Raw genomic sequence first — 24,923 nt, forward strand, 5'->3', positions numbered from 1 at the left:
TTTCTTAAAATTGTGAAAAGAAGTACCCACAGTTATATTAAGAACTAAAATATATGGCTGTTGGCTTGGTTACCAACATCGCTGACAGCTCCAAGTAAGCAAAAGTAAAAAAGAGGTAGGATCATTTTTAAAGGCCAATATTTTCTTCCTTACTCGTTACTTTCTGTAAAATTCTGTAAGATTTTCTTTAGTTTTCCAATAATGATAAACATTTCACCATTGGATAGACATAATTAATTGATTTTTTAACCAGTTAGAAAGCCAAACAAAATAAGGGGTAGAATACTTCTTATTTTATTTTTTAATAAAAATGTACATATTAGAAGCCTTTATTTTTATTTAAATTGTATGTCACTGATAAGGTTTGGATATTTGCCCCTCCAAATCTCATGTTGAAATGTGATCCCCTGTGTTGGAGGTGGGGCCTGGTGGGAGGTGTTTGGATCCTGCAGGCGGATCTCTCATGAATGGCTTGGTGCCCTCCCCATGTTAATGAAAGAGTTCTTGCTCTGAAACTGTGACACCTCCCCCCTCTCTCTCTTGCTCCTGCCCTCGCCATGTGACATGCTGGTTCCCTGTCACCTTCTGCCATGATTGTAAGCATCCTGTGGCCTCACCAGAAGCAGAAGCTAACACCATGCTTCCTTGTAAGCCTGCAGAACCAGGAGTCAGTTAAAGCTCTTTTCTTTATAAATTACCCAGTTTCAGGTATTCCTTTATAGCAACACAAGAATAGACTAACACAGTCACGGATAACAGTAGTTTTTCATTTTTCATCAATATAATGATCCTGCTGTATTCTTAAAGTTCTTAATCACTATTTGTCACTAATACGATAACATTAATAAAATTTGAGTCTCAGTTACTTTCCAGTCACTTATACCTAGCAGTTCAATTACATTTAGTTCCTGGACTAATGATCATGTGTTACATAAGGCAAAAAATTAAAAACAAATTTGTCTTTGAGTCATCAAAGCATCAAGGGTTTGAAATAGCTATATAACTAGCTGTGAAAAAGGGATATAAATATCCAGCTGATATTTCCTTTACACATTTAATAGTATCATTTTTCAATGAAAGCATAAATAAAATAAGTTTGGAACCAGTTTGGAATTTTTAAATATTAATCGCAGAATCTTACTAACAGAAAACAAAAGCAAGATAAATGCTAGTCATTTGTGCCTGGGTTTTTTTTTCAATAAACAGAAATGAAGCTTGCTTTAGGAAACATGTTTACTCCAAATAACCTACTATTCACACAATTCTCAGTAACATTCTTTCTTTGCTTAAATAATACAGCCAGATGTGCTTAGCACATAACTCTATAGAAAATAATAATTTAAATTAGATTTAAATAGAGATAGATAGAGAGACAGACAGATAGACAGATAGTTTTGAGACAAAGTCTCACTTTGTCCTCTAGGCTAGAGTGTAGTGGCATGATCATAGCTCACTGCAGCCTTAAGCTCCTGGGCTCAAGCCATCCTCCTATCTCATCTAGATACTTGTAGTCCCAAGTATCTAGGACTACAGGCACATGCACTATGCCCAGCTAATTATTTTTTTAATTTTTTGTAGAGATGTCGTCTTGCTACATTGCCTAGGTTGCTCAGGAACCCCCAGCCTCAAGTGATCCTCCTGCCTCAGCCTCCCAAAATGCTAAGATTACAGGCATGAACCACTGCACCCAACCAATATTAATATTTTTAACAATTGAAAGAGCTCAAAGAAATAGGTTTTAAATTTAGAGGCCCTGTTTTGCTGACAGGAAAGGCTTTTAGCTGGAATCAAGAGTGCTGTTGTCTTTTCCCTTCAATTAGTCATTCCTTTTAAGACTTTTAAGAAGATTTAAATGTATGAGTCATTTTTTAAATTCCAGAAAGATCTAGTATATCTCATAAATGTAATAATACAGTGCAGACCCGGTGGAAAATAATTATTTATCTGAAACTGGGCCTCAGTGCCTTTCCTGAATCTAAACAAATGTTCAACTCACCCAGAGAACTGGGACAACAGGAACAAGGTATTGCAAGTCCAAAATCCAATCCAAAGCAGCATTCTTCCTCCCCACCTCTAGGCAAGGCCAAAATACTTCTGCACACAGTATAGACACCAGAAAAAAACAGAGCCACTGTAGATGAAACCAGTCAGGGGGTAAGAGCTGTCTTTTGATCTAGAGCTTGCACCTTTGCTCCTCAGTAATACTCCCAGGTCAAAAAGGAAAAATAAGATGGGCAGTTTGCTGCCTCCTGGTCCCTCCAGCCTGGTCAGTGAACAGAGTGGGAAGATAAAACAGCTAAGTATCTTCCTTAACAATGCAAAGCAAGAAATCTAGTCTGCTTCGGGAAAGTGAAAGCAATGCAAATTCAGATTATTAATCATAAGAGCATCTCATGTGATATACAAAGTGATTGTATAGCAGTAATGGGTCAGCCGTATTTTATTCAACACTGAACCATTAATGAATGCTAGTCTTCCTTTCACTTACAGAATGTTTATCTATACATGACTAAACAAAGAAGGAGCGCTGGAAATGATCCTGTGGAAAATACTGGCTCACAATGTATCAGCTGAGTTTAGGGCAACTGAGGTAGTAGGAGGCGCCCCCTGGACTTCTGCTAGAATTTAGATTTAAATAGATGGATGAATTAGACAAAACATACTCTCTGAAAGAGTGAGAAATACAATATTCACCAATGAAGTGAAGGAAAAATCTACACTATGAATAAAACAATAAATGTGGATACATGTGAAAATTTGAATTTCAAACCCCTTAAGATAATGTGACAAATACAACAGGCCTAATTTAACATCTTAAAGAGATCTGTGTGACCTATTTTGCAGTTTTATTTTCTTAGGACAATGCTTCAGTATCTTTAACTTTCATATTTAATCATTTTTTTTCTGTTTTGGTTTCTATGGTATCACCATCCATCAATCCATATTGGTTGGAGGGGGGGAATATATATATATATATATGTATGTCTCCCAAGAGAAAGTAATTCTGCAATCTTCCTCAACAATTCAGTCTAACGATTAAGAACCCTTAAGCTAAATAGAAAAATTCATTTCACAGGAAACTTTTACTCAATATGTATAATTAGTTTTAGTTAACTTTATTAATGAAATGTCGCAAATCAATTAGGTTTGCAATAATCAGATGCCGAGGACCCAAGAGGAACCATTCCTCTCACAAGAGGGGAAGGTGATACACAATTTAGTTGGGAAGCAAATGTAATTAGATTTGATCAATTGAGTATTCCTGTCCTGATGTGGAGTCAGTCACATACCCAAGCCTGAGAATATATTTGAAAAGAGGTAGAAAAAAACCCAGTATGACTTAGAAAATGTCCTTGTGGCCCTATTGGCCACAACTGGCAGCCAAAAAGGGCTTTGAAACCACAGGTAGACAGGTTTTGTTCAGACAGGGCTATGTTTTAAATTTCTCTTTCAAATCTGAATGGTTTTACGTAGGGCAATATATAAACTTTCTTATTTGTCACAGATTCTAGCACTCTTTAATGCCTTATACTGGGTGTTTCACACAGTTATTTAACTGCCCAAATCCCAATGGCACTTCAGTTTGCAACTATCATGACCTAGAAGTTAGTTATTGAACAGTTACGAGGTAACTTAAAGTTTCTTCCCTTTGCCTCTAGAATAAGAATATCAAAGAAATGTCATGATGATAGGAATACTACTGAAAGAGGATATTAAGCACTAGGTATTCCTACTTAGGGCTACAGTTTGCAGCAGATTCTATTGTGTTTCAGTCAATCAGTGTTTTTGGACACCTACATGCCAGACACTATTCTCAGCATTGAGCACAAAGTCGTGAGCAAGGTAGACAAAAATGCTTGGCCTCATAAAACTTACATTCCAGTGCATAAAGATGAGAACAATCAAGTAAAATTTATAATATGTTGGATGGCATGGAAAATGGAAATAAAGTGGAAGGGAGGCTTCAGGTTAAAAAGGGTGTTTAGGGAAGGTCTCCTTAGGAAGAAGGAGGAAGCTATGTGGACATCTGGGAGAAGATCGCTCCAGGCAGAGGGTAGAGCAAATGCAAATTCCTTGAGGCAGCAATGTGCTGGCATAGTCAAGGCACAGCGAGTATGCCAGGGTCTTCAGAAACCACAGAGAAGAGTGGATAACAAAAGTGAAATCAAGTATTGAAGAGTATGAACTGACAGGAACTAGAGACATATTTAGAATGGATGCCAGAACAGGAGAAATGGGTGGGATTTTAAAAGCTAAATGATTTAAAGACTTAAAATGCTCTGAAGTGTAGTGAAATGTTCCCCAAATCGCAGATTTTCCCAAGAAACCAGGTGCATCATTTAGTCATCGATGACTGGTTCTGTGGCAATGACTCTAGTAATTAGACCCCTGCATTTTATGTCAGTTCCTTCTGGATACTCAACTACCTTATTTGGTGCTTTTGGTATACTTCAAATATGCATTGCCTATCGCTGACCTGTAATCCTGTGTCTCTGGGCCTGAAAATATAACTTTTCATGTAGTAGAGAATTAGGGCTGTGCAACATTGCCACTAGATTATTTTTAATGAAAGCTTTGCCCTTTTAGATAAATACAGCAATGTATTCAAACAAGTCCTAGGGATACCACTGAGTGCAAAATGTCATGTACTAGTTATTCCATTTAAATTATTTTATCTCCAAGTCTAATAAGAAAATTCTAAATAAAATTATATATTTGGGATTGTGTGTGTATCATCCATCCACATATAAGTAGGAATAAAATTATTTAATGGAAAATTTCAAATAGGCTAACTCTAAAAATGTACAGATAATCTGAATGAGAGAAAACTATCCTCACTTTGTGTTATTTTTCAATAGTAGCATTTTCTCATAATCCCCATGCTTTTTTCATGTCCTGCTATTCTTTAAGATTTCCTAATGAGGATTAGGGAATAGGCATATTTAACAATCTGTGTTCGCAGGTTGAAAACAAGAAAATGAAGACTAATAGTTTCTCTCCTGTTAATTTGATTTTCTACAGCTCCTTTCCTACCAGCTTAGGCAGAGGACTTAGTTACTATTTCCAACAGATGGGAGCCAAGGAAAAGACAAGCATCTGTGATGTCATGTCTCCCCCAAACGGGTAGCTGCCTCACCAGCCTCCATTAGAGACATCCCCCAGAGTAAGAAATAAGAAATAATCATGAGTAGAATGAGAAAAAAATGCAGCTTCCTTTATCTGAGAAAAACAATAGTAGCTCGATGCTGTGGCCTAAAGGGCTTTGAAAATAATGCAATCTCTGATAAAAATAAATGCCATTATTCTTGCTTATTGTCACTGTTCTAGTCAAATAAGATTTTAGCAAGCATATTTCAAATTGTTCTAAATCTAAGTAAATTGGTAATTAAATGCTATCATTAGAAAGTATTTTAATATCAGAAAAATTGGACCATAAGAAAGTTAGTTCACCCTTGTATTCATATATACATGTGCTTTGTGCTAAAAATTGTTATCATTTAGTGAGAACCTGTGACTATATTAATTAATTTAATTTAATCTTCATATTTCTCTGACCGTTAGAGAGTTTGTGACTTGGATAACTTTCAAACAACTAGTACCCTGATGGAAATCCAGAATTTTGTTAACCCAGATCACAGCTGCATACTTAAATGCTATGCAACAGTGGCACTTACCCCCAAACCGTATCCTATGGAAATGCCTTTTTAGCAAATTAAACTGAATTGTGTTCAGAGATCCACAGGTCTAAGCAACATTAGGGAAGGGGTAAAGTGGTCCTCAGCAAGGCCCTTTTCAGAGCACTCCACCAGTGCCCTTGTCCTCCTGGGCAGAGCTCCTCAGCTATACTCCCTTTCCTAGTCTCCCCTATCCCACAACGGAACCATACTTGTCTCATAGAAGCCCTGGTCTCACAGAACTAAAAAGGAGGCTCCTAGAAATCGGGTTGTGTTGAGTTGACAGAGATATGTGGCTCTTTAAACTGAAATATAATCCAAAGAGAACAAGATCTAGTAGAATTTCAGGTCCTAAGCCTGGTTAAATTTCAGGTCCTAAGGCTGGTTAATAGTACAAATACAGTTATTTATTTATAACTAGTGCAAATACAGTTATTTATTTATAACTATACAGGAATTTATTTCCCAGCACCTTTTATATTACTAACATCCCATAAAACCAGCCATGTAAGGAACTAGAACATTTTGAGAGTATGCAATACATAACCTTAAACAAGAAGTTTTCATTCCTAATTTAAAAAAAAAAGCGAGTTCATCACAACTTCCTTCAAATCCTTCTGCCACTGATTTCTCTCCTGAAAAGAGATATTATACAGCATTTTAGAGAAAACAAACATCTCTAAGTCACAAGGAGTGGAATAATCAAAGTTGCATTTTAAGCAAGATTATGGTTTTTTCTTTGAGTTCTCTGAATTTGAATAGTTTCTTAACCTTAGTTTTTTAACTGCTCTGAAAATGGTTTCTGTCCCTGGTGGACTCTTGTTTCAATGCAGTTATTTTGTCTGGTAGAGTCACAGAGTTAAGCCGTCATTCAGATCAGAAAAAATAAAAGAGAGAGATGAATTAATCTCAATGGCACAGTCTCCTTATTCAAAAAATAAAAATAAAAATAAATCTCAAGTCCAACAATGAATCATCTTTGAGACTCTCCCAAGTGATCTAGTTTTAAGGGCAAAAACTTTGGGGAAACTGTTGGGGGAGCAACTGGTGCCCAGTACTGTTTCACACACGTGGTTTTTCTTATCTATTGCTCACAACACTTAGACATAACTGGAATTATTGCCTTTGTATTGTTGTTGCCATTTTATAAAGGAAGACAGAAAGGATCAGACAAAATAATAGTGAACATCTATTAATTGGACACTTACTGGTGTCAGGCACTGTGTCATGCACTGTGTCAGGCACTGTATTTTCTTATTTAATCCAACAAAAAAAAATAGGCTAAATTATCTTATTGGCTCCATTTTCTTTACAGAAACTGAGCCTAAATTTCCCAAATGGCTAACCAATGCCAGGGCCAGCAACTCAAATTTGGGAGTAATTCCGACACCTTGGTTCCAACCATTTTTCTCCCAGAAATAACCCACCAAATTCACCAGAGTCTAAGATCTTACTGTTACTGTTTAATTAACTGCTACAATTGCAGCATTTTAAAAAAATATAAATGAGCACTGTGCTAGTATTTAATTATAGGTTTATACTGATACTGGGTACAAGTATAAGCTAACACCATTTTGAATTATAGTAGAAGAGTCAGGAGCTCTGAGAGGAATGTTCAGGATAGAATAAAGCAGATATTTTAATGTCACATTTCAGTGAGGAAAATTGTTAATTCATATGCCACCAGCCATCGGCAGAAATGTAACAGGAAATGAAGAAAAACTTAACTACTTTAAATACAGTGGTCTGTAGTACAAATTATTGTGCCGTGAATTAGTTTCCTTCTGCTGTAGAATTGATCATTTTGATTATGTAGACAAGCAGTGTAAGACATTACTAAAATTATTATTGAATCCTAGCTTTGAGATCTATATAAAACACTAGGCAATTTGCCTGCAAATACATAGAAAACAATTTTTAAAAGGATTGGGATGAGTTATTTTCCCCTCTGTTAAATATTAGCCTTTGAAATGAACCCAGCTGATCTGCCAAATAACACTTGGAAATTGTTGTGTTTTAATAAAGTGACAGACTGAGAGGGAAGCCACACTAGACGTCCTTATGCTTTTAGAGGGCTTACAGGGCAGGAACATTATGCAATAATGCCTTTTAAAAGAAGTGAGCTTCCTAGTATTACACCTTGCCTGGCAACAAATGTAGCCACTTACTGAAATGCAGGCATAATTAGAATCTATGAAAATCTAGCATCAGAATCCCAAACCTCTATGCAATACTCAGTAAATTACAGCTTTTATGTCTGTAATATTTTCAACCATTCTACTTAAATATGTGAATACATGAGTGTGGAGTTCTTTAGGAGGCCTGCTGCATATGCTAGGGAAAGGTTTCATCATGTCTAATCAGGATGGCTCTGTAAATGGGATGCCTCATGTTCAGGTTTCTGGAAGGCTCAGAGCCTGGGCTTCTACTGGCAGAGGGTAGACCCAAATGGACTACTCTAGTGAAAATCTCCAGGTGAACATGGAACGCAGTGAAAACCTGGGGTATCCAACTTGCAGTATAGGCCACCAGCAAGTGTCACCTCTATTATAACTTTAACCAGGCAAGCTCAGTCTCATGCATTAGTTTATAAAATTGCAACAGAGCCTTCTAAGACTGAAAGGACATTAGTTGTTAAACCTATACAGTATGACCTAATTAAATGAAATTTTATTTTAAAGCCCTCATAAAAGTAGTAAAATTGGTGTTTTAAATAAACCAAATGGGAATTCAACCACTTTAATTTTTCTTTTGTTCCAATAGGAAAATAAATGCTTTAAAATTTGAAGTTAAAACATGGGTTTTAAAGATATTGAGATAAAAACTATTTTGCATAGGCATTTTGAAGAAAATAAATTTTGTTCTCGTGATTTGTGATTGGCCATTGATTTCCGTGTTTAAGATTATGAAGGTGTGCTCAGCTGTCTACTAGAAATAACAGGGGAGACTCAGTCTTGTTCCAAATGGAGGGGCTCCTATTCGGTTTTCTCCTTCATTTCTTAAAGTGTTGTGATTTTTTTTATTCCCTGGTGTTATGTCTTGAGATTTTAAATCTTAAAACATGCAATTAGGTATTGAAGTTGAAAGCTGGAAGTCTCAGCCAGCTAGTAATGGTTTTTTAAAATAGGTAATACAGACCTCTAGTGGTTGAACAGTTTGAAAGCCTCTGCAAGAAAAGGAAATTGTGCAGAAAGTGCCTGCATTTTAAGGGGAAAAGTTAGTTAAAATTATTCAGATGATAAAATTCACATATTTCATAGGAAAAAAAAAAGCCAGAATGGGCTTCAAGGGAAGGTGGCACACTTCTCATCCTTTTAGATGTTCCTCAATTCCTCTAAATAAGCAAAAACTCTCTGGCCAAAGTCACAGCAAGAAGTCTGGATCTGTATTATTTTTCTCTAAAAGATCTTGTGAACAGAGCTGCTAGATCTCTGTATTATATGAAACATATATTTTTGTACACAGTTTTGCCTCACTGGGGCTTTGCTTCCTTTGTACTCCAGAGGCTCCCCATGAAAACAGAATCTGCAGCCACCTCAACTTGCCTGTGCTGTTCACAGGTTCTGTCCATGGGGAGCCACACTTCAGTGAGCTCAGCGATTGGATGGCTCTTTAGTCTACATGAGAGGGAAACTCCATGTGCCTCTAGACTAGTGCTTCTCAAACTCTAATGAACACCCAAGTCACCTGGGGAATCTGCTTAAAATGCAGATTCTGTCTCGGTCTGGGGTGGGGCCTGAGGCTGTCTTGTTCGTAAACTCCCAGTTGATGCTAACGCTGCCCATCCAGGGCCACCCGGAGCAGCAAGCTGGTTCCATGACAGCTCTCTTTATTTTTTAGTTACATATTTTGTTTTTACTCATTTCTTCTTTGTTTGCTCTTTTACTTTAATAACATCTGTTAAATTTTTAATATTTGGATCTGTAAAACATTTAAAGTTCTCTTTCACTTCACTATGTACAAGTATCTCTGGGAATCTGTTATTGAAGTTTTGAGAAGTTGATCTCACATTTTAAAAATAGATTCAGTGTCATCTCTTTCTTTATCTTGAAAAGTTCATGGTAGTTGTGAGCATCTCTCTAACCGCTTGAAGCTATTGGGCACTTGTAGCTACAATTAAATATCTGATTAGCCATATTGGGAGAGTGGGTGAAAACAGGTTTTGTGCATGTGGTAGATGTGTAGGAAGCTAAGGACCCAAAAAACAACCACATCATAAAATCAAGCAGAAATACACACACACACACAAACACACACACACACACACAAACACAGAGGCTCAAAGCATAAGTATCAACAGATCAGAGGAAAACATGGAAGGATGTATTTTTTCATACCAAATCTATTAAAATTCCATCATCTAAATAACTTCCTATCATAGCATGTTGTCGACCTTATTTTTCAAATCCATAATTTTAGAACTTATGTCATGGGGTAGTCTAAAAGCCTCTTGCAAACTTTTAACATCTAGTTTCAAATCAAAAATAATATATTAACAAGCTGTAGCATAGAGGGAGTACATAAATTATCATCATTGCCCTGCATGAATAGTAATTCACAGGTTTGGCTCAGACACAACTTAGATGAAATAATTAACTATGTACAGTACTTAACAGTATAAAAGTAATTAATCTAGCTGCCTCATACTGGTTTGGCCTAAATAAACATGCAATAAAAAAGCCATAGGATTTTATTTTTTTTTACTCATGTTACTACTTTAGTATGTTGGAATTTTAATATGTCAGAAGAAAGATATCTTTGCATTAAAAAATCATTTTCTTTTCAAATGTTAATGTGCTGATTATAACTAAGTGAATTCCATATATTTATAATTGTGGGCAGATGTTCTCAATTAATAGTTTTATTCATTCTACTTCACAGTTTAGTGAAAATGATTATTTTAAATTAAGGTGTAAATAAGAACAAATGAGATTTTTATTACTACAAATCACACAGAATTTGTTGGTGGTGCTATAATCCTGTGTAGGTATAGCTTTGGCAAAACATTTCAGATAAGCTTGTTTTTTGCCCCATGGGTTCTGGGACGATGTGAGTTGTCTGTTTGTCCTATAAGGTCTTCACCAGCAGGTTCAGAAAGGTAAAAGGGCAAGGTCATTAATTGGCTAGAGGGCAACAAAGAAGGTAGTTATCCCTGTGTGGTCAAGAAAAAATAGCTCAGGTGATCTTGCTCAGGAGAGAAAATGTTCATTCAGCTCCAGTCCTTTTGGTAAAAGCCCACTCTCAGTGTATGAGTGTTCCTTTGCCTAATCATGTAGACTATAACATGTTTTCCCCTATATGACTCCATCGATTAATCATTGCAGTATTATCCCCACTTCATAAATGGGCAAAGAGGAGGATGAAGCTGAGTAGTTCTTCCAAAATCAAGTAGCATGTAAGATGTAGGAGCAAAACTCAAACCCAGAGACTTCTGCTTCCAGCCAAGATGGAATAACAGGGACTAGATTTACCTCCCCACCTAAAACAATTTTTAAAACTGGACGTACATATGAAACAGTGGTTTTCAAGAGAGTGGACATCAGATAACAAAGGGCAGTGATCCCTGGAGGATAGGAAACAAATGACCTGGGATTGTCCCAGCCCACTGCCTGGAGGGAGTTTGCAGGCATGATACAGGGATGGTACACCCAGGCAGAACTCGGGGTCCTCTCTGAGTTAAGGACACAGAGCTGGGAGTCCAGAGAGGCCAAGGAGGCTAGAGTTCAGAGTACCAGAGAGTTGAGAGCTGCACAGAGAACCCAGAGATCAGCAAATGGTACCCCTTGTGCTTCAGTGCATGTGGGTAAATAATCATCCAAACGTGTTAGAGAGAACAAGCCCCAGAGGTCATCAAGAGCTAGAAAATAGTTGCTATTTCCACCAGCCACAGTGGAAAGTCTCATAATTCATGGAGCATCAGGTAGCATACTCAGTAGGTTCTTGCCTCAGGAATGGGAAAAATTTAGCCCTAGACTAATTGCTGCTCTGGTACCACCTAAGAAACTATAAAAGTCAGACTCAAAAGAATTAAATTATTTGCAAGTAACTCAACTGCTTTTCAGAAAACAACTGGAGAATTTTTGTAGGAATACAAAAGCATCCAATATCCAACAAAGTAAAATTCACAATGTTTAGCATCCATTATAAAATCACCAGGCATGCAAAGAAGCTGGAAAGTACAACCCATAAAAAGAAAAAAATGAATAGAAACAGACCCAGTCAGTAATGACACAGATGATAGGATTATTACACTATTACATTAAATGGTTATTATGACTATTTCATATGTTCAAAATGCTGGATGGAAGTTTGAACATATTAAATAAAGACATGGGAGATATAAAAAAGACTGAAATTGAACTTCTAGAGATGAAAACTACAATGTCTGAGATGAAAACTTAAACTGAGACTTCAGATGCTAAGACTACATTTGTTTCACATCCCCACAACATTCTTCCCTGGACGCTGAGTTTCCTCCCAGCAGCTGAATACTTCATGCTTAATCCTTTCTTAATGCTGAACTCTCAGAAAAAGTCCTTCATTCTAAGAAGAGGCGGGAGGGTGCCACTCTGTAGCCCCTTTCTCATCTCACTCTGGTCCCTGCTGGCCTGGAACAGATTCCACTCCCTTCATGCACTGATACTCCACTCTAGACTGAGCCTCTTCATGAGGTAGCCATCAAGCCATCAGCAGTCATCAACATGGCACCTTCTGAGTCAGTTACAAGAGTTTGCATCATCAGACCACCATTTTCCGTCTCTGTTTTCTGACTTACCCCAAAACTCTAGTTAAAAATCATGAAATATTATCTCTTCACATGAAATACAATTAATATGGAAGTCAGCATTTTTGCATCTCCCAACGCTTCACATCCAAGGGGCTGTGTATGAAATCATGAACTATGTTCTTCCAGCCAACCAAACAATTAACCAAAGTATACATGTCCATGTTGTCCTTGTACAGAGTTTGAAATATGCTCATGAGAATTAAACTATTTTTCAATAAATCTGAAAAATCAACTTGCTTGTCCAGGAAGTTTTATTAGGGATAGAATCCCAAACAATGAATGTGCTAGCCAAGTGTTACTATTAATCAGAAATACTCCATATTCATCCAGGATTAATCCTGTGTAACTCCCTCAGTCAGTGTAGCAATGTGTTCTCTTCCTGCACTTTTTTTATGTGTGTGTATTCCCAAATCTGCAGTGAATGTATTTAGGAAATACATTAGTATCAAAAGTACAAATGTAGCCTTAAAACATAAATGTACAGATAATTTCATACTTGTAGCAAAGTTCACTTCAGAAACACTTGACAAGAACTATTCAAAAATAAATATTTTCAGTATTTATTTAAAATATTTTAAAATGTAAACTCCTCACCAGTCATCTAGCCAGGGCCACTGAGTGTGGCTCTATGAAATAGCTTCAGTCCCTTTCACTACTGATGACCTTTTGAACACAAGATAATATTTGTCGAGTAAATGTCAAAATAGTATAAGAATACCCAAATCATGGATTCTATGCTGTATTCACTCACATAGAGACATCACTTTGGAGCACTTCAGAGCAGCAACAGCTCTAAGAGATGTAACAGTATGCTTTACAGGATAGAAAAACGAAAAGGGAAAAATAAGTTGCTAGCAAGAACAATGAGGGGTAGGGGTGAAGTTCAGGCTGCCATTCTGAAAGCTTCCTCAGACTGAGTCAGGCACATCTCACGAAGTGCAGACTGTGCAGGCTGGCTGTGTGAGATCAAGGGTAGACAGTTGCCTCATCCTGTCACATCTCTGTGTTTTACCGTAACCTCCAACTATTCAGCCATGAATCGCTGAATGTAGAATGGAAAGGGGAATGTCTAACAAACAGAGACATACTTCAAGTCTTCAGTCTAGTTAAAACATTGGAATGAGGGTCTGCAACATCTTTCTGGGGCTTGGAGTCTCGTCTCAGTTCTAAAATGAGATGGTTGGCCTGGATCCTAAGTTTCAAATTGGCAGCCTTTTTAACTAAATCTAATCTGCAGAAGAGTTCTGTTAGGTTCCACAGTGTTGGGTTTTAAAATATATATATATATTAGTTGAAAACATTTTAAAATAGGATCTTTCACATGAAATTTGAAATTTTAAGTTTATATTTTAAAGTTAGCTGTTTTCCCCCACCTCATTACAATTGGCACAGTTGACTATAGCTGAGAAGTGACCCCGTGGCCCCCCTCCAAGAAAGGGGGAGGGCCCTCCATTCACCACCATGTCCACTTCACCTATTTCTCCCAGCCTATATATGTATTTGAATATGTGAACCCTGGAATGCATAATGTCTAGGGACCATAACAACAATAGAATGCTATGAATCTCTGACTTACAAGGACTCTCTTATGAATCTCTGACTTACAAGGACTCTCTTAGGAATCTCTGACTTACAAGGAAAACAAAAGACTGTAGAGAAGAGTAGTTCAACCACATTTTAGGTTAAAATAGACTTTACTTGGATAACCTGACAACCAAAACATCTTTGATAATATAGTAATTGTGAATGTTTACCAGACAAAGGGTATACATGTATATTCTTGTATTTCTCTTAAGAAGAAAATCAATAAATTTGACCCATGAATTTCTTTCTATAGCAGACATTTTTGTGACTTCCTGACTCACAGGAGATACAGCTACCCTCCAAACCTAAATCAAAAGTCCATAAGTTGCAGAATGACTTTTTATGTAAAGAGAACATACTAGTTTCTGATAAGATATAAAGAAACCATGTAATTTATCTAGGGAATGACTCTAAGCTGATCATTGACTTATTTACACAACTATAGCTACTGGAATAGACTGATTCCAAAAATATATTTTCTCTGAATTAGAATCTTTTTCATATCAAAATATCCAAAATTATTAGCATATTATGTTATTCTCACAAAGTCCTAATGAACTTCACAAATCTGCCTGCTCTATTCTGAGTACAAAAAATATTTAGCCTAATTTGTTTTTCCATTATTTTATATAGTAATAAAGTAATACCAAAAATGTTATTGCCAGAAACAATACAGTGTTGTATAATTATTAGAAAGTGAACTCATGAAATTCTATTAAAAAACAACAATTACCACATGTTAAGTCAGATAATTCACAGAAGAGACTTATATGAATACTAGGGGAGCTGTAGGCAACAAAATTTTTCTCTGAATCCTGCATTTTGAAGGAAGTTTCTGTCATTTAATTAGTTGAGGTTTGATTCACCAACCAAAGGTCTATAGTGTGATATATTTTCTTCCTCCAACATAAAGTTAACTTAAAGTCATTTGTACTTTATGTGTTTACTCTTTCACTTCTTCCCCAAAAGTAATTCTTTAAATTGCTTTATGGGATTAATAACAAATTATATCATTATATATTATTGTATTATTAGGGCTTCTAACTTCATTATAATCAATTTATTGGCCATATATAATAATGCAACAAATTACATCTGTAAAGTAAAATTTTATGACGCAATTTACTTAGTATATGTATAAGTCTCATTCTGCTGCCCAGGCTGGAGTGCAGTGGCGCGATCTTGGCTCACTGCAACCTTCGCCTCCTCCCGGGTTCAAGCAATTCTCCTGCCTCAGACTCCCAAGTAGCTGGGATTACAGGCATCTGCCACCATGCCCAGCTAATTTTTGTATTTTTATTAGAGACGGGGTTTCACCATGTTGGCCAGGCTGGTCTCAAACTCTTGACCTCAAATGATCCACCCGCCTCAGCCTCCCAAAGTGCTGGGATTACATGCATGAGCCACCACACCCGGCCGGAGACAGGTTCTCCCTGACCTGTGAGACTGCAAAGGTGGTGTTTCCTATGAGTCCAGCCAGATAATAGACTCTGCTAACATTAATTAAATTAATGTTCCTTTTTAAGATTCTAGGTGCTGAATATATACCTCTTGGTCTATAAATTAGCTTCGCACTTCAGCTATTTAGTAAACTTGTTTTTTATTGTATCTAGTGTATTCATACTGAATGGGTATAATATACTGTCTTTTGAAAAAGTTATTTTGTACACATAATCTTAAAACACTCTTCCAAGGGCAAGGTAGAGGCTTCATAATATTAATATCATTTCCATTTGTCAGATCAAAGTTCAATGGAGGTTTAATGATTTGTCCAAGATCTCAATTTCTAGAGAAGCGAAGAAGAATCCCCCAATTCTAGTTCTAAGTTTCTTTTTTCCCTTGCTAAATCCTGCAGTCAACTGATTTTTTTTTTTTTAGACGGAGTCTCGCTCTGTTGCCCAGGCTGGAGTGCAATGGCATGATCTCAGCTCACTGCAACTTCCACCTCCTGGGTTCAAGCGATCCTCCTACATCAGCCTCCCGAGTAGATGGGATTACAGGTGCATGCCACCATGCCTGGCTAATTTTTGTATTTTTAGTAGAGACGGGGTTTCACCATGCTGGCCAGGCTGGTCTCGAGCTCCTGACCTTGTGATCCGCCCACCTTGGCCTCCCAAAGTGCTGGGATTACAGGCGTGAGCCAACATGCCTGGCCTGCAGTCAACTGATTTATGTTCATCACCTTCTTAAGTTAAATTGCTCTTTTACTCATTGCCTTTGGTTTTGTGTGTTAAGATTCAGCATCAGCATTCATGATATCTTTTCACTCTTAATTCTGAGTGTTTCCGTCTGTTTTTTTTAATTTTTGTACTTTATGGGCTTTTTCTTCATTTACCCCCAATTATGCGGGAAAGGCTGTGTGCCTCTTTTGAAAGCTCTGATGTTCTCAATGAAGAGACCTTTTAAATGACCTTGTTTGTCCCCCACCGAGTTGCGTATCGCAACTTCAAATGTCTCACTAAAATGTTACCCATTTGGCATCAGTATACAGAAAAGGCTGCACTCTGAGATAAGAAAGAACAGTGGTGTTTTCATAGTAAGAGAATAGAGTTCTTAATGGGAAAGGGGAGAGTATAATTTCCACTGATTTAGCTGGTCTTTCAAACTTTATGATGCTTTTCTCCTTGAACTAGCCTATAAGAAATTTGTAGGGAAAATACCACAGGAATCAAATTTGGGGCATAGATGTCTATTAATATTGCTCCTTACAAAGCTTTTTCCCAGAATTGTTTCTCCTTGCCTACGAAAACTACTCCATGCCTTTATTAGTCAGAAAAGCAGTTTTGTAGAGAAGGCAAGTAACAGAGAATCAAGCTAAGTAAGTGAAACTCTGTAATTGTCAAACTTCCAGAAAGTAACATTTGTAACTAAGTATGGTATCTTTGCCCTCTCTCTTTCTCTCTTCTCTCCACTTGGTTTCTAATGAAAGCCTTGATTACATGTTATATTTAATGTACTGTTCCACAAAGAAGAAAAGGCCTAATGTGAATGCAAGCTGAATTTACACTTAAATATTGCAGTCAGTTCAGACCGGAAGGATACAGATCGATGCCCTCGGATCCTGTCAGATTCCCCGAAGTGTCTATGGCAGTGATACCACAAGAGGGCAGGGTTTGACTTCCGGACTAGGTGGCTTCCTCCCTTCAGTGCAGACCTTGGGGCCACGACAACAGCCATCAATCTCTTGAAACCCTAATGATGAATCTGAGCTCAAATTCCCTCTTCAGCCTTATCTGTGCAGAATCCTGAAGTTATGAAAAATGCTTACAGAAGGTAATTTCTAGAGTGATCTAACACAGCAGATATTTAGTAAACTCCCTGTTTGAGAGCTCCTACTAAGCACCCAACACAGCTTTAGACTTTGGTCACCCAATAGGATTTTATCTTTTGTGAGGGATCTGTAGTTTTCCCCAGAAGATATAATGCATGAAATAAAAGCCTCCAATAAAATTCAGTATACAGTTAATTTATTTCATAAAAGGTGAGAGATATAAATTATCAAAGGTTAAAACAAAAAGTAGGAAGCAGAGCAGGGTTTTTCAGTAGCAACTCTATTGACATTTTGGATTAGATAATTTTTTGGTGTGGGAGACTGTCCCACGCATTGTAAAATGGTCAGCAGTATCACTTGTCTGCCTGCTAGATGCTAGTAATACCCCCCACACCTCCCTCTCCCACATTGGGAAAATCAAAAATGTCTCCAGACATTGCCAAATATCCCTGGAGTACAAAATCAGTCTAATTGAGAGGCACTAGACTGGAGTATAAAGAGATGACCATGCCAAAAAGTAAAAATAATAATAATAGAGCCTTGAAACACTACTTACAGAATGTCAAAAACGTAAGGACCTGCTCTCTATTCCTGTTTCTTAACCTGAGCAATGGGAATAATGATGCCTTCCCTCATAGGTCTCTTGTAGAAATGAAAGCAATTAATGCAACACTTGGCACATAGTAAGCATCCAATGAATAATAAGTGATCAGTGTTACTATTGCTAATATTAAGCCACTATTATAAGTCCTTTCTGCTAATCAGCAGAAACAAAAAGAAGTATAAAATAATGGTACATTAAATGAACTTAAACACTTGTATGTCATTTTGTGCTAAAGTTATGAAGCTGAAAAGATTGAATTGACATTTTCCCCATTTATAGAAATCATCTCAAAAATGCTCCATCTTCCTTGTGAAAGCCAAAGGCCAGCAGTTTCCACATACCCAGCATCTGATGAGTAGTTAATGATCCAGAAATAAACTGTTAGGTGCTTCAGGGAATTTCTGTGTATAGAGAAGTTCCATGTAAATATTTCTCCGAGAGGTGGATTGAGAATGATAATTCACTTTTACCCTCTGAATTTGATTTATAAGCTTCACCTATCTGGCAGGAGATAAGAAGCAAAGTTAACTGAGGAGAAAAAAAATAAATGATTTCAAGTGACCGTGATCTTCAGCTGGAACCAGTTGAAACTGCAAAGCAACTGGGCTGAAGAAGTTCAGCCAAAATTATTTGTTTATAAAAACTAGAGAGTGTTAGATATTTCTATCACATTGGCTTATTTGAAATTTCTGCTGGCTCAAATGAAATTGTATTCTTCTATTTCCTACTGCGGGGTTCCTTCCCTAACCACAATTGCTTTTGGATTGGAGACTTGTAACTTTGAGAACAAGAAGAGCCTCAGCTTAGCTAGCTGGAAGAACCAGAGGAGAGTTTTAATATCTCCTGAAGAAAGAAAAGCACTAACACGGTTATTATAGTTCAGGACAAGTGGAGTCAAAGTTGACAGTTTCTGACTTGAACAGTTTTGTTGCTGGTAATAAAAGCAGAAGTCACGTGCTGAACGTGAAGGTGAGCAGAGGAGAACTTGCGATGGCAAAGTTAAAAACAAGAGGAGATGATGGTCTTGGTGTGGCACAGGATGTTAAAAACATTCTCCTGTCCTTAAGGAGTTATTGCTATTTGAGTAATGTGCCACTTCCCTACATAGCCTTCTATGCAGAAATGCTATATTTCCACTTCACAACCCAGAAGGTGCATTTTATTTTACATTTAGAGGAGGAACAAACAACCAGAAGGCAAAAACTGGTGCATTATTTTTTGCAATTCTCTTGGAAAGAGTTCGTTTTTAACTTCTGCTCAGACAGCACACAACTACTGGGAATATATTTTAATTTCCAATCTGATGTGTGACATCTGGTAACTCATTTATTGCTAATGAAGTTTTCACAGGAAGCAGCAGTCACCAGTAGCTCATCTTATTTTTCAGTTGGCAAAGTGTTGTTTACCTTTTATTGGCCTGGCATCGGTGTCTCTTATCACAGGACATTTAATTAGAAAACACAAGTAGCCTAACATAGAAAAGAAACGGAGTGGTAGATAATAGTAGATAGAATGGTCTAAATGTTTTTATTACAGTGATGTAATATCACTGTAATTTATGTTTAAAAATTATGTAATACTCAAAAGGAATTCTCAGAGCTGGCGAAACAGTCTGGTCCAAGCAGCCTCTCAGCAGTGCCTTTCAGCCTCCCCTCTCTGAGTCTTTCCACCCCTTGCTGGTACTTTAGTTTCTTCCACTTCTAGCACCACGTGCAGTTTCCCAATTTCTCTTACCCAAATTTGCTCGCAGGGAAAAAAAAATTAAATTAGCCATTTACACCACAGTGTGAACTTAATAACACCAACAAAAGTTCCAAAGCTCTAGGGTCTCATAGCACCTCCAGATCCATGATCTCATTCGGTGTTTCCAACAATGTTTTGCACCAAACTGGACACATGCTTGCTACTTCATCATCCTCATCGTGAACATTATTATTATTATCATCATTTTCCAGATGAAGAAAATGAATCACAAGTCAAGTGACAGTCCAAAGGCTCCACAGCTCAGAGGAGGTAAATCATGTGCTTAATTCAGAACTTTTGGCTCCCATCACTGTGCTCTTCCCACTGTCTTAACTCTGGTTCTCACCTGAGCCATTGTGTTTCTTCTCAGGTAGATCTTAGTTCTTCCTGAGAAGGTATGAAGGTGGGTATTCCACCCTACCTGAATTATAGGAATTTCAGATATCTGTGAGCAGCTGCAAAGGGGATTTTACTAGATGACATCCTGCTGGGCACACTTTACGCCAGTCCTGAATGTGTAATAGAAATCTGCAGTTTAATGAGTAAGTTTCTCATATTCAGTTTTCGATGCTTCATAAATGTTAAATGAAAACATTTTAGCTGAGGGTACTTTTGTTGTTTGTTGGATTGGTTTTGCCTGTTAATCAGGATTATCAGCATTTAAGCCAGAGTTGCAAATTAAGTTGCCTACAGGGCAGTGCTTTTCAAATATTAGTGTGTATCAGAATTACCTGGAGGGCTCATTAAAAACAGCTTGCCGAACCCCACCCACAGAGTTTCTGATTCAGTAGGTCTGTGGTGCGGCCAGAGATTTGCATCTCTAACAAATTTCTGGGTGATGCTGATGCTGTTGTTTCAGGGACCACACTTTCAGAACCATTGCTAGAGGGGCCAACTAGGGGACGTCTGTGAGTAAAAGCACCTACACTGTGCTTCCAGTACAGCAGCCAGCCCCAGTGTGATGAGCACTTGAAATGTGGCTAGTGTAACTGAGGTGTCCTGGAAGCATACATTATACCCTGGGTTTTGAAGACATGGTACAAAAAATGTAAAATATCTTAATAATTTTATATGGATTACATGTTGAAATGACAATAGTTTGGATATATTGGGTTAAATATTTTATCAAAATTAATTTTACCTGTTCCTTTTTACATGTCAAATGTTTTTAATAGAAAAATTACAATTATATATGTGTCTCACTTTCTATTTCTTTTGGACAGCACTGAACTAAAGAACCAGAAAATAGAGGGGTGTATTAGTGAACTACAGAAAATTCAAGTCCCAAAAGCTGTAAATACTCTGAGGACCAAAGAAAATATATACGTTGTTCAGATTTGCCCTGAGGGGTCAGTTTGTACCCAAACATTTGCTGCCACAAGTAGTAAATGTAGAAGCAATCCAATATCTACTATTTTACTTTTCTTTCAGGGTTAATCAAGTGCCTTGTTATAATTCTTCAAACTAAAAGCATTATTATAATAATGAAAAATATTTCTGCTGAACTTCCGAATAAAAAAATTTAGTAATATTTTGAAAGTCTGAGCTTTATTTAATTCATTTTACTTACCCTTGTATTATAGAACAATTATATTTTTAAAAATGCTTTTATGTCTTCCAAAGAACTTAGTTTTTATTTTTAGCAGTCCATGAAATAGAGGTGAGAACAGGTGTTGGTATTCTCATTCTAAATATCTTGTAATATTTAAAGGAAACCAAAGTGAAAGATTAAATTGCCCATGTAAGATTGTGTTGCCGGTTACTGGCAGAGCAGACTCTGCCAGGACAGCAGTCCAGTGCTTTCTCTTCCAGGCTGTTCTGCTATTCCTCAATTTTTACAGCATTTTTATGTTAATCAATCAATAAATAAAAAGTAAAGAACTATAATGCATACAAAACTGTGATGGAAGAAAAGGAAACTATGTGATAAAATCAAATAAATATGACCCTTATAGCTTTAGTTTTCTTAGAACAGAGGCCCTTTAACTCTTCAGAATGTTGAAACCTTCTCTTGAAGTTCTCTTATAATACTCTGCCCCCACCTCTGTGTTTTTATCTGGGCAATCAGACCACATTAACTAATTGCTAAACTTTAAAAAGTTGTATTTTCTTACAAAGAATCTGAGAATAGGGTTGATTTTCTATGTTATTTTAACAGTATCACATTGCGCCCCCCTCTTCACAGGACCATGTAATCTTGACTCTCTAACTTCATGGCAAGCTTTTAATTTTGATTTTCAACCATGTTCCAAACTGTACTCTTTGACCTGGTAGTGTCAATAAATAACATAAGGGATGTCTGACAGGCTTACAGCCTTTGGCCATAAATGGAATGAAACAAACTATTCCAGATAGGGCTCAAACTCATAACATTGACCTCGTTAGTCTAGAACCACAACCAGCTATCCAAATGTGCCTGGGAAATATTTCTTTGAGTAATAGTTAATTTTTTAAAAGAAAGAAAAAAAGCTGTGACTATGATAATCTTATGTTGAGTTTCTTTATTCATCTTGAGTAAACAGTAAATTTTTTTCACTTTGTTGTTTCAATACAAAGAGTTCTTGTGTTTAATATAGAATATTATTAAATTAGTGTGGGATTAAAAATATTTAGATAGCTGATTTAACAATATGTGATAGCATTAATCAACTGCCTTGTTACAATTCTTGAAATTGTTATTATTCTACTTGTCAAGCAATTTTGCCCTTCTCGTCAAATGATGCATACCTGTTCAATGGAAGGATTATAAAAGTTCATGCTTCGGAAAATTTTTTTAAGAGTATAACCAACTCCCTGAGGATACAGGGGTCCAGGGAAGCTAAATGACTGCTTCAAGGTCACCCAGCTAGTGAGTGGGAAAGCTAAAATTAGAACCTCAGTCTGCTCCCACATTTTCCACCAATTTGCAGGCTATCGTTAAAGAATATTTCTTCTGCAATCAGAACATTGAGCAATTTGGAAAAACATGTACAGTATATCGAATATTCTAGCTTCATTTAAAATTTATGGTTATGTGGCTTGTATAATGTTAAAAGCTTTAATCTAAAATGAATTGCCATGTGGCCAATAACTCTAACATAATACTCATAATGCATATAAATTCTCTAATATTATCATAATTTCTTAAGGGTACAAATTAATTAGTACCTCTTTTCCTGCCCAATAACTTTCCTCACACCCCTTAAAATGGAATTTGAAATGAGATAAACAGTTGCTGCTGCTGAATTAAAGTTTCAAAGAAATAAAAGTGAGGTGGCTTCATATACAAAATCTGTAGTTTTGTTCACAAATTGGATGAAGCAATTGTTATTGACTAAGCCCACATTGGCGCTGCCCTTTTCTCTGTTGAAAAGAAAAGCTTGTGAGTAGTCTCCAAGAGCCATATTATTAAAAATGATGTTTCCTCCCCATGATGGCTGAGATACTAATCCATTGAAATGTGGCGATAATTCTTGTGAGAAAATTCTATGAGTCTATAAGTTTGAAGAATTTAGAAGTGTAAGAGGACAGGGGTTCATTTACTTACAGGCCTTCTTCCAAGTTAGGTTTTATTTTCCTTTTCTCCTAGTCTCTGGAGTCTCCTCTCTCCAGACACCCTGGAAAGTCATTCATGGCCTTTCATATTTAACATAAGAGTATTTAATACTAACACTAACATGTCGAAGGAAGATGTTTAAAGCATGTGAATTAGACTTGATCATAAATGTTTCATTGGCACCTGTTTCTCTACTTTTTGGAATAAAATAAAAACTACAAAAACAGCTAAGAATTTTGGATAGTGATGTGGGTGGGAGGGATTGGGACATTCATCACAACTGAGTTGTTTAATTTATAGTAAGTAGGAACTTTTAGAGTTGAGAGAAGTTTAATTGTAGTTTAGAGTTTCATTATTAGACAGTAGTCTTAAACAATTCCCAAGAAGCTAAAATGTGGGATTAACATTTTACTTTCATTGTAATTCATATCCTAAATATAAATTTTAATATAAATTATAAAGTTTCTGAATTTCCTTTCATAAAACTGGGTTCTTTGGGTTCTTAGTTATTTTGGATGAAACAAGGGGAGGGCTAGTTGGAAATGATGGAACATTTAACCACTGTCACCACAGTTAGTCACAATTGGTACATGCAGAATTAATAAAGCAGCTTGCCTTGTTTTTATTTCTTGTGAGGTCAGATGACAGTGGATGATATTGACTTGGGAAGATGGCCAGAAGCCACTGTTTACCATGTACATATATCAGAGAGCCATTTATTAAGTTTGAGGAGATTGGATCTTAAGTACTTAATTAGAATGACATTAATAATTTTAATAAAATGTTTTGCATTGAGAGAACTATTCACTCAGAAATAGCAGGGGTGAACAAAATCATCTCCAAAGAAATCATTTAACATGAAGTTAGTCTAGGATTACCAACCAAGAGCGTGGCATTCTCCCATGTATCTGACTTAAAAGCAATACTTGTCTCTTGCCCCATGGTGCCAGGTGGTCTGCCATGCTTCCCTCTTCGTGGCTGCCAGGATTCCCGGTATAGAGGCAAATACAACCTGTAAAGGCTCAAACGCTTCATCAAAAGCCATGACTATAATCCAAAGCTCTTAGGTTTAAGCAACTTATTTGGAAATTATCACCTTCAAATAACATGTAGGGCAACCTCAGTAGAGATGAAATGGATGAAGCAGGCGTGGAAACTGCCCTTCCTGCCTTAAATACAGAATGCCAGATCACAGCTCTGAATAAAAGTTAAGACCACATTGGGCCAGATCAGGACTAACACTAGATACACAGCTGAGATAAAGTTCCAGTGACTTTGGCAGTGTGAAAGTCAGGACCACTAGGTACATGTACTGAAGGCAATTTAAGCTGTGTTTCCTGATTAAAGCCAGGGACTGAAAAATCACTACCTATTCATGATGAAAGACTAGAAAACTTCTGAAGACCAGACAGAGTTTGAGAGTGGTATAGTTACTAATCTACTAAATACTGCAAATATATAGTATCTGCAAATATATATATAAGGTTGAAAACTAAGCTCAGAAATGAGCATTAAAAACTTTTCCAGATCAAGGGAGTGCTGTACCCCCAAGCTGAAGTTTCATAGGCTACCATCATCCAGGCACTCAGTCTTCCCAAGCAAGTTAATTCCCACCAAAAATGAACACAGTCAAAGATTACAAAACCTAAGCAGAAGTCCATTATCAAGAAACAGTGTCCACAGGTGCAATAAATATAATTTATACCTGAGGAACTATAAATAGT

General features: G+C 36.9%; 1 protein-coding gene across 5 annotated transcripts in view; it reads left to right on the top strand.

Annotated features, from left to right (window-relative positions):
* The window catches only part of AGTR1 (angiotensin II receptor type 1), a 45,120-nt gene that overhangs the window by 12,753 nt on the left and 7,444 nt on the right, over positions 1–24,923 (top strand). The window contains exon 3 of one of the 5 annotated variants that reach the window (XM_063602970.1): positions 19,877–19,934. The exons of 3 other annotated variants lie outside the window; for them this stretch is intronic. In XM_063602970.1, the coding sequence (XP_063459040.1) occupies positions 19,877–19,934 (58 nt within the window). Of the gene's footprint in view, positions 1–19,876; positions 20,207–24,923 lie in introns of those variants that run through there. One more of the 5 variants, XM_063602971.1, reaches the window with a different exon arrangement.

This window comes from Pan paniscus, chromosome 2 (genome assembly GCF_029289425.2).
Source record: "Pan paniscus chromosome 2, NHGRI_mPanPan1-v2.0_pri, whole genome shotgun sequence".
Lineage (NCBI taxonomy): Eukaryota > Metazoa > Chordata > Mammalia > Primates > Hominidae > Pan > Pan paniscus.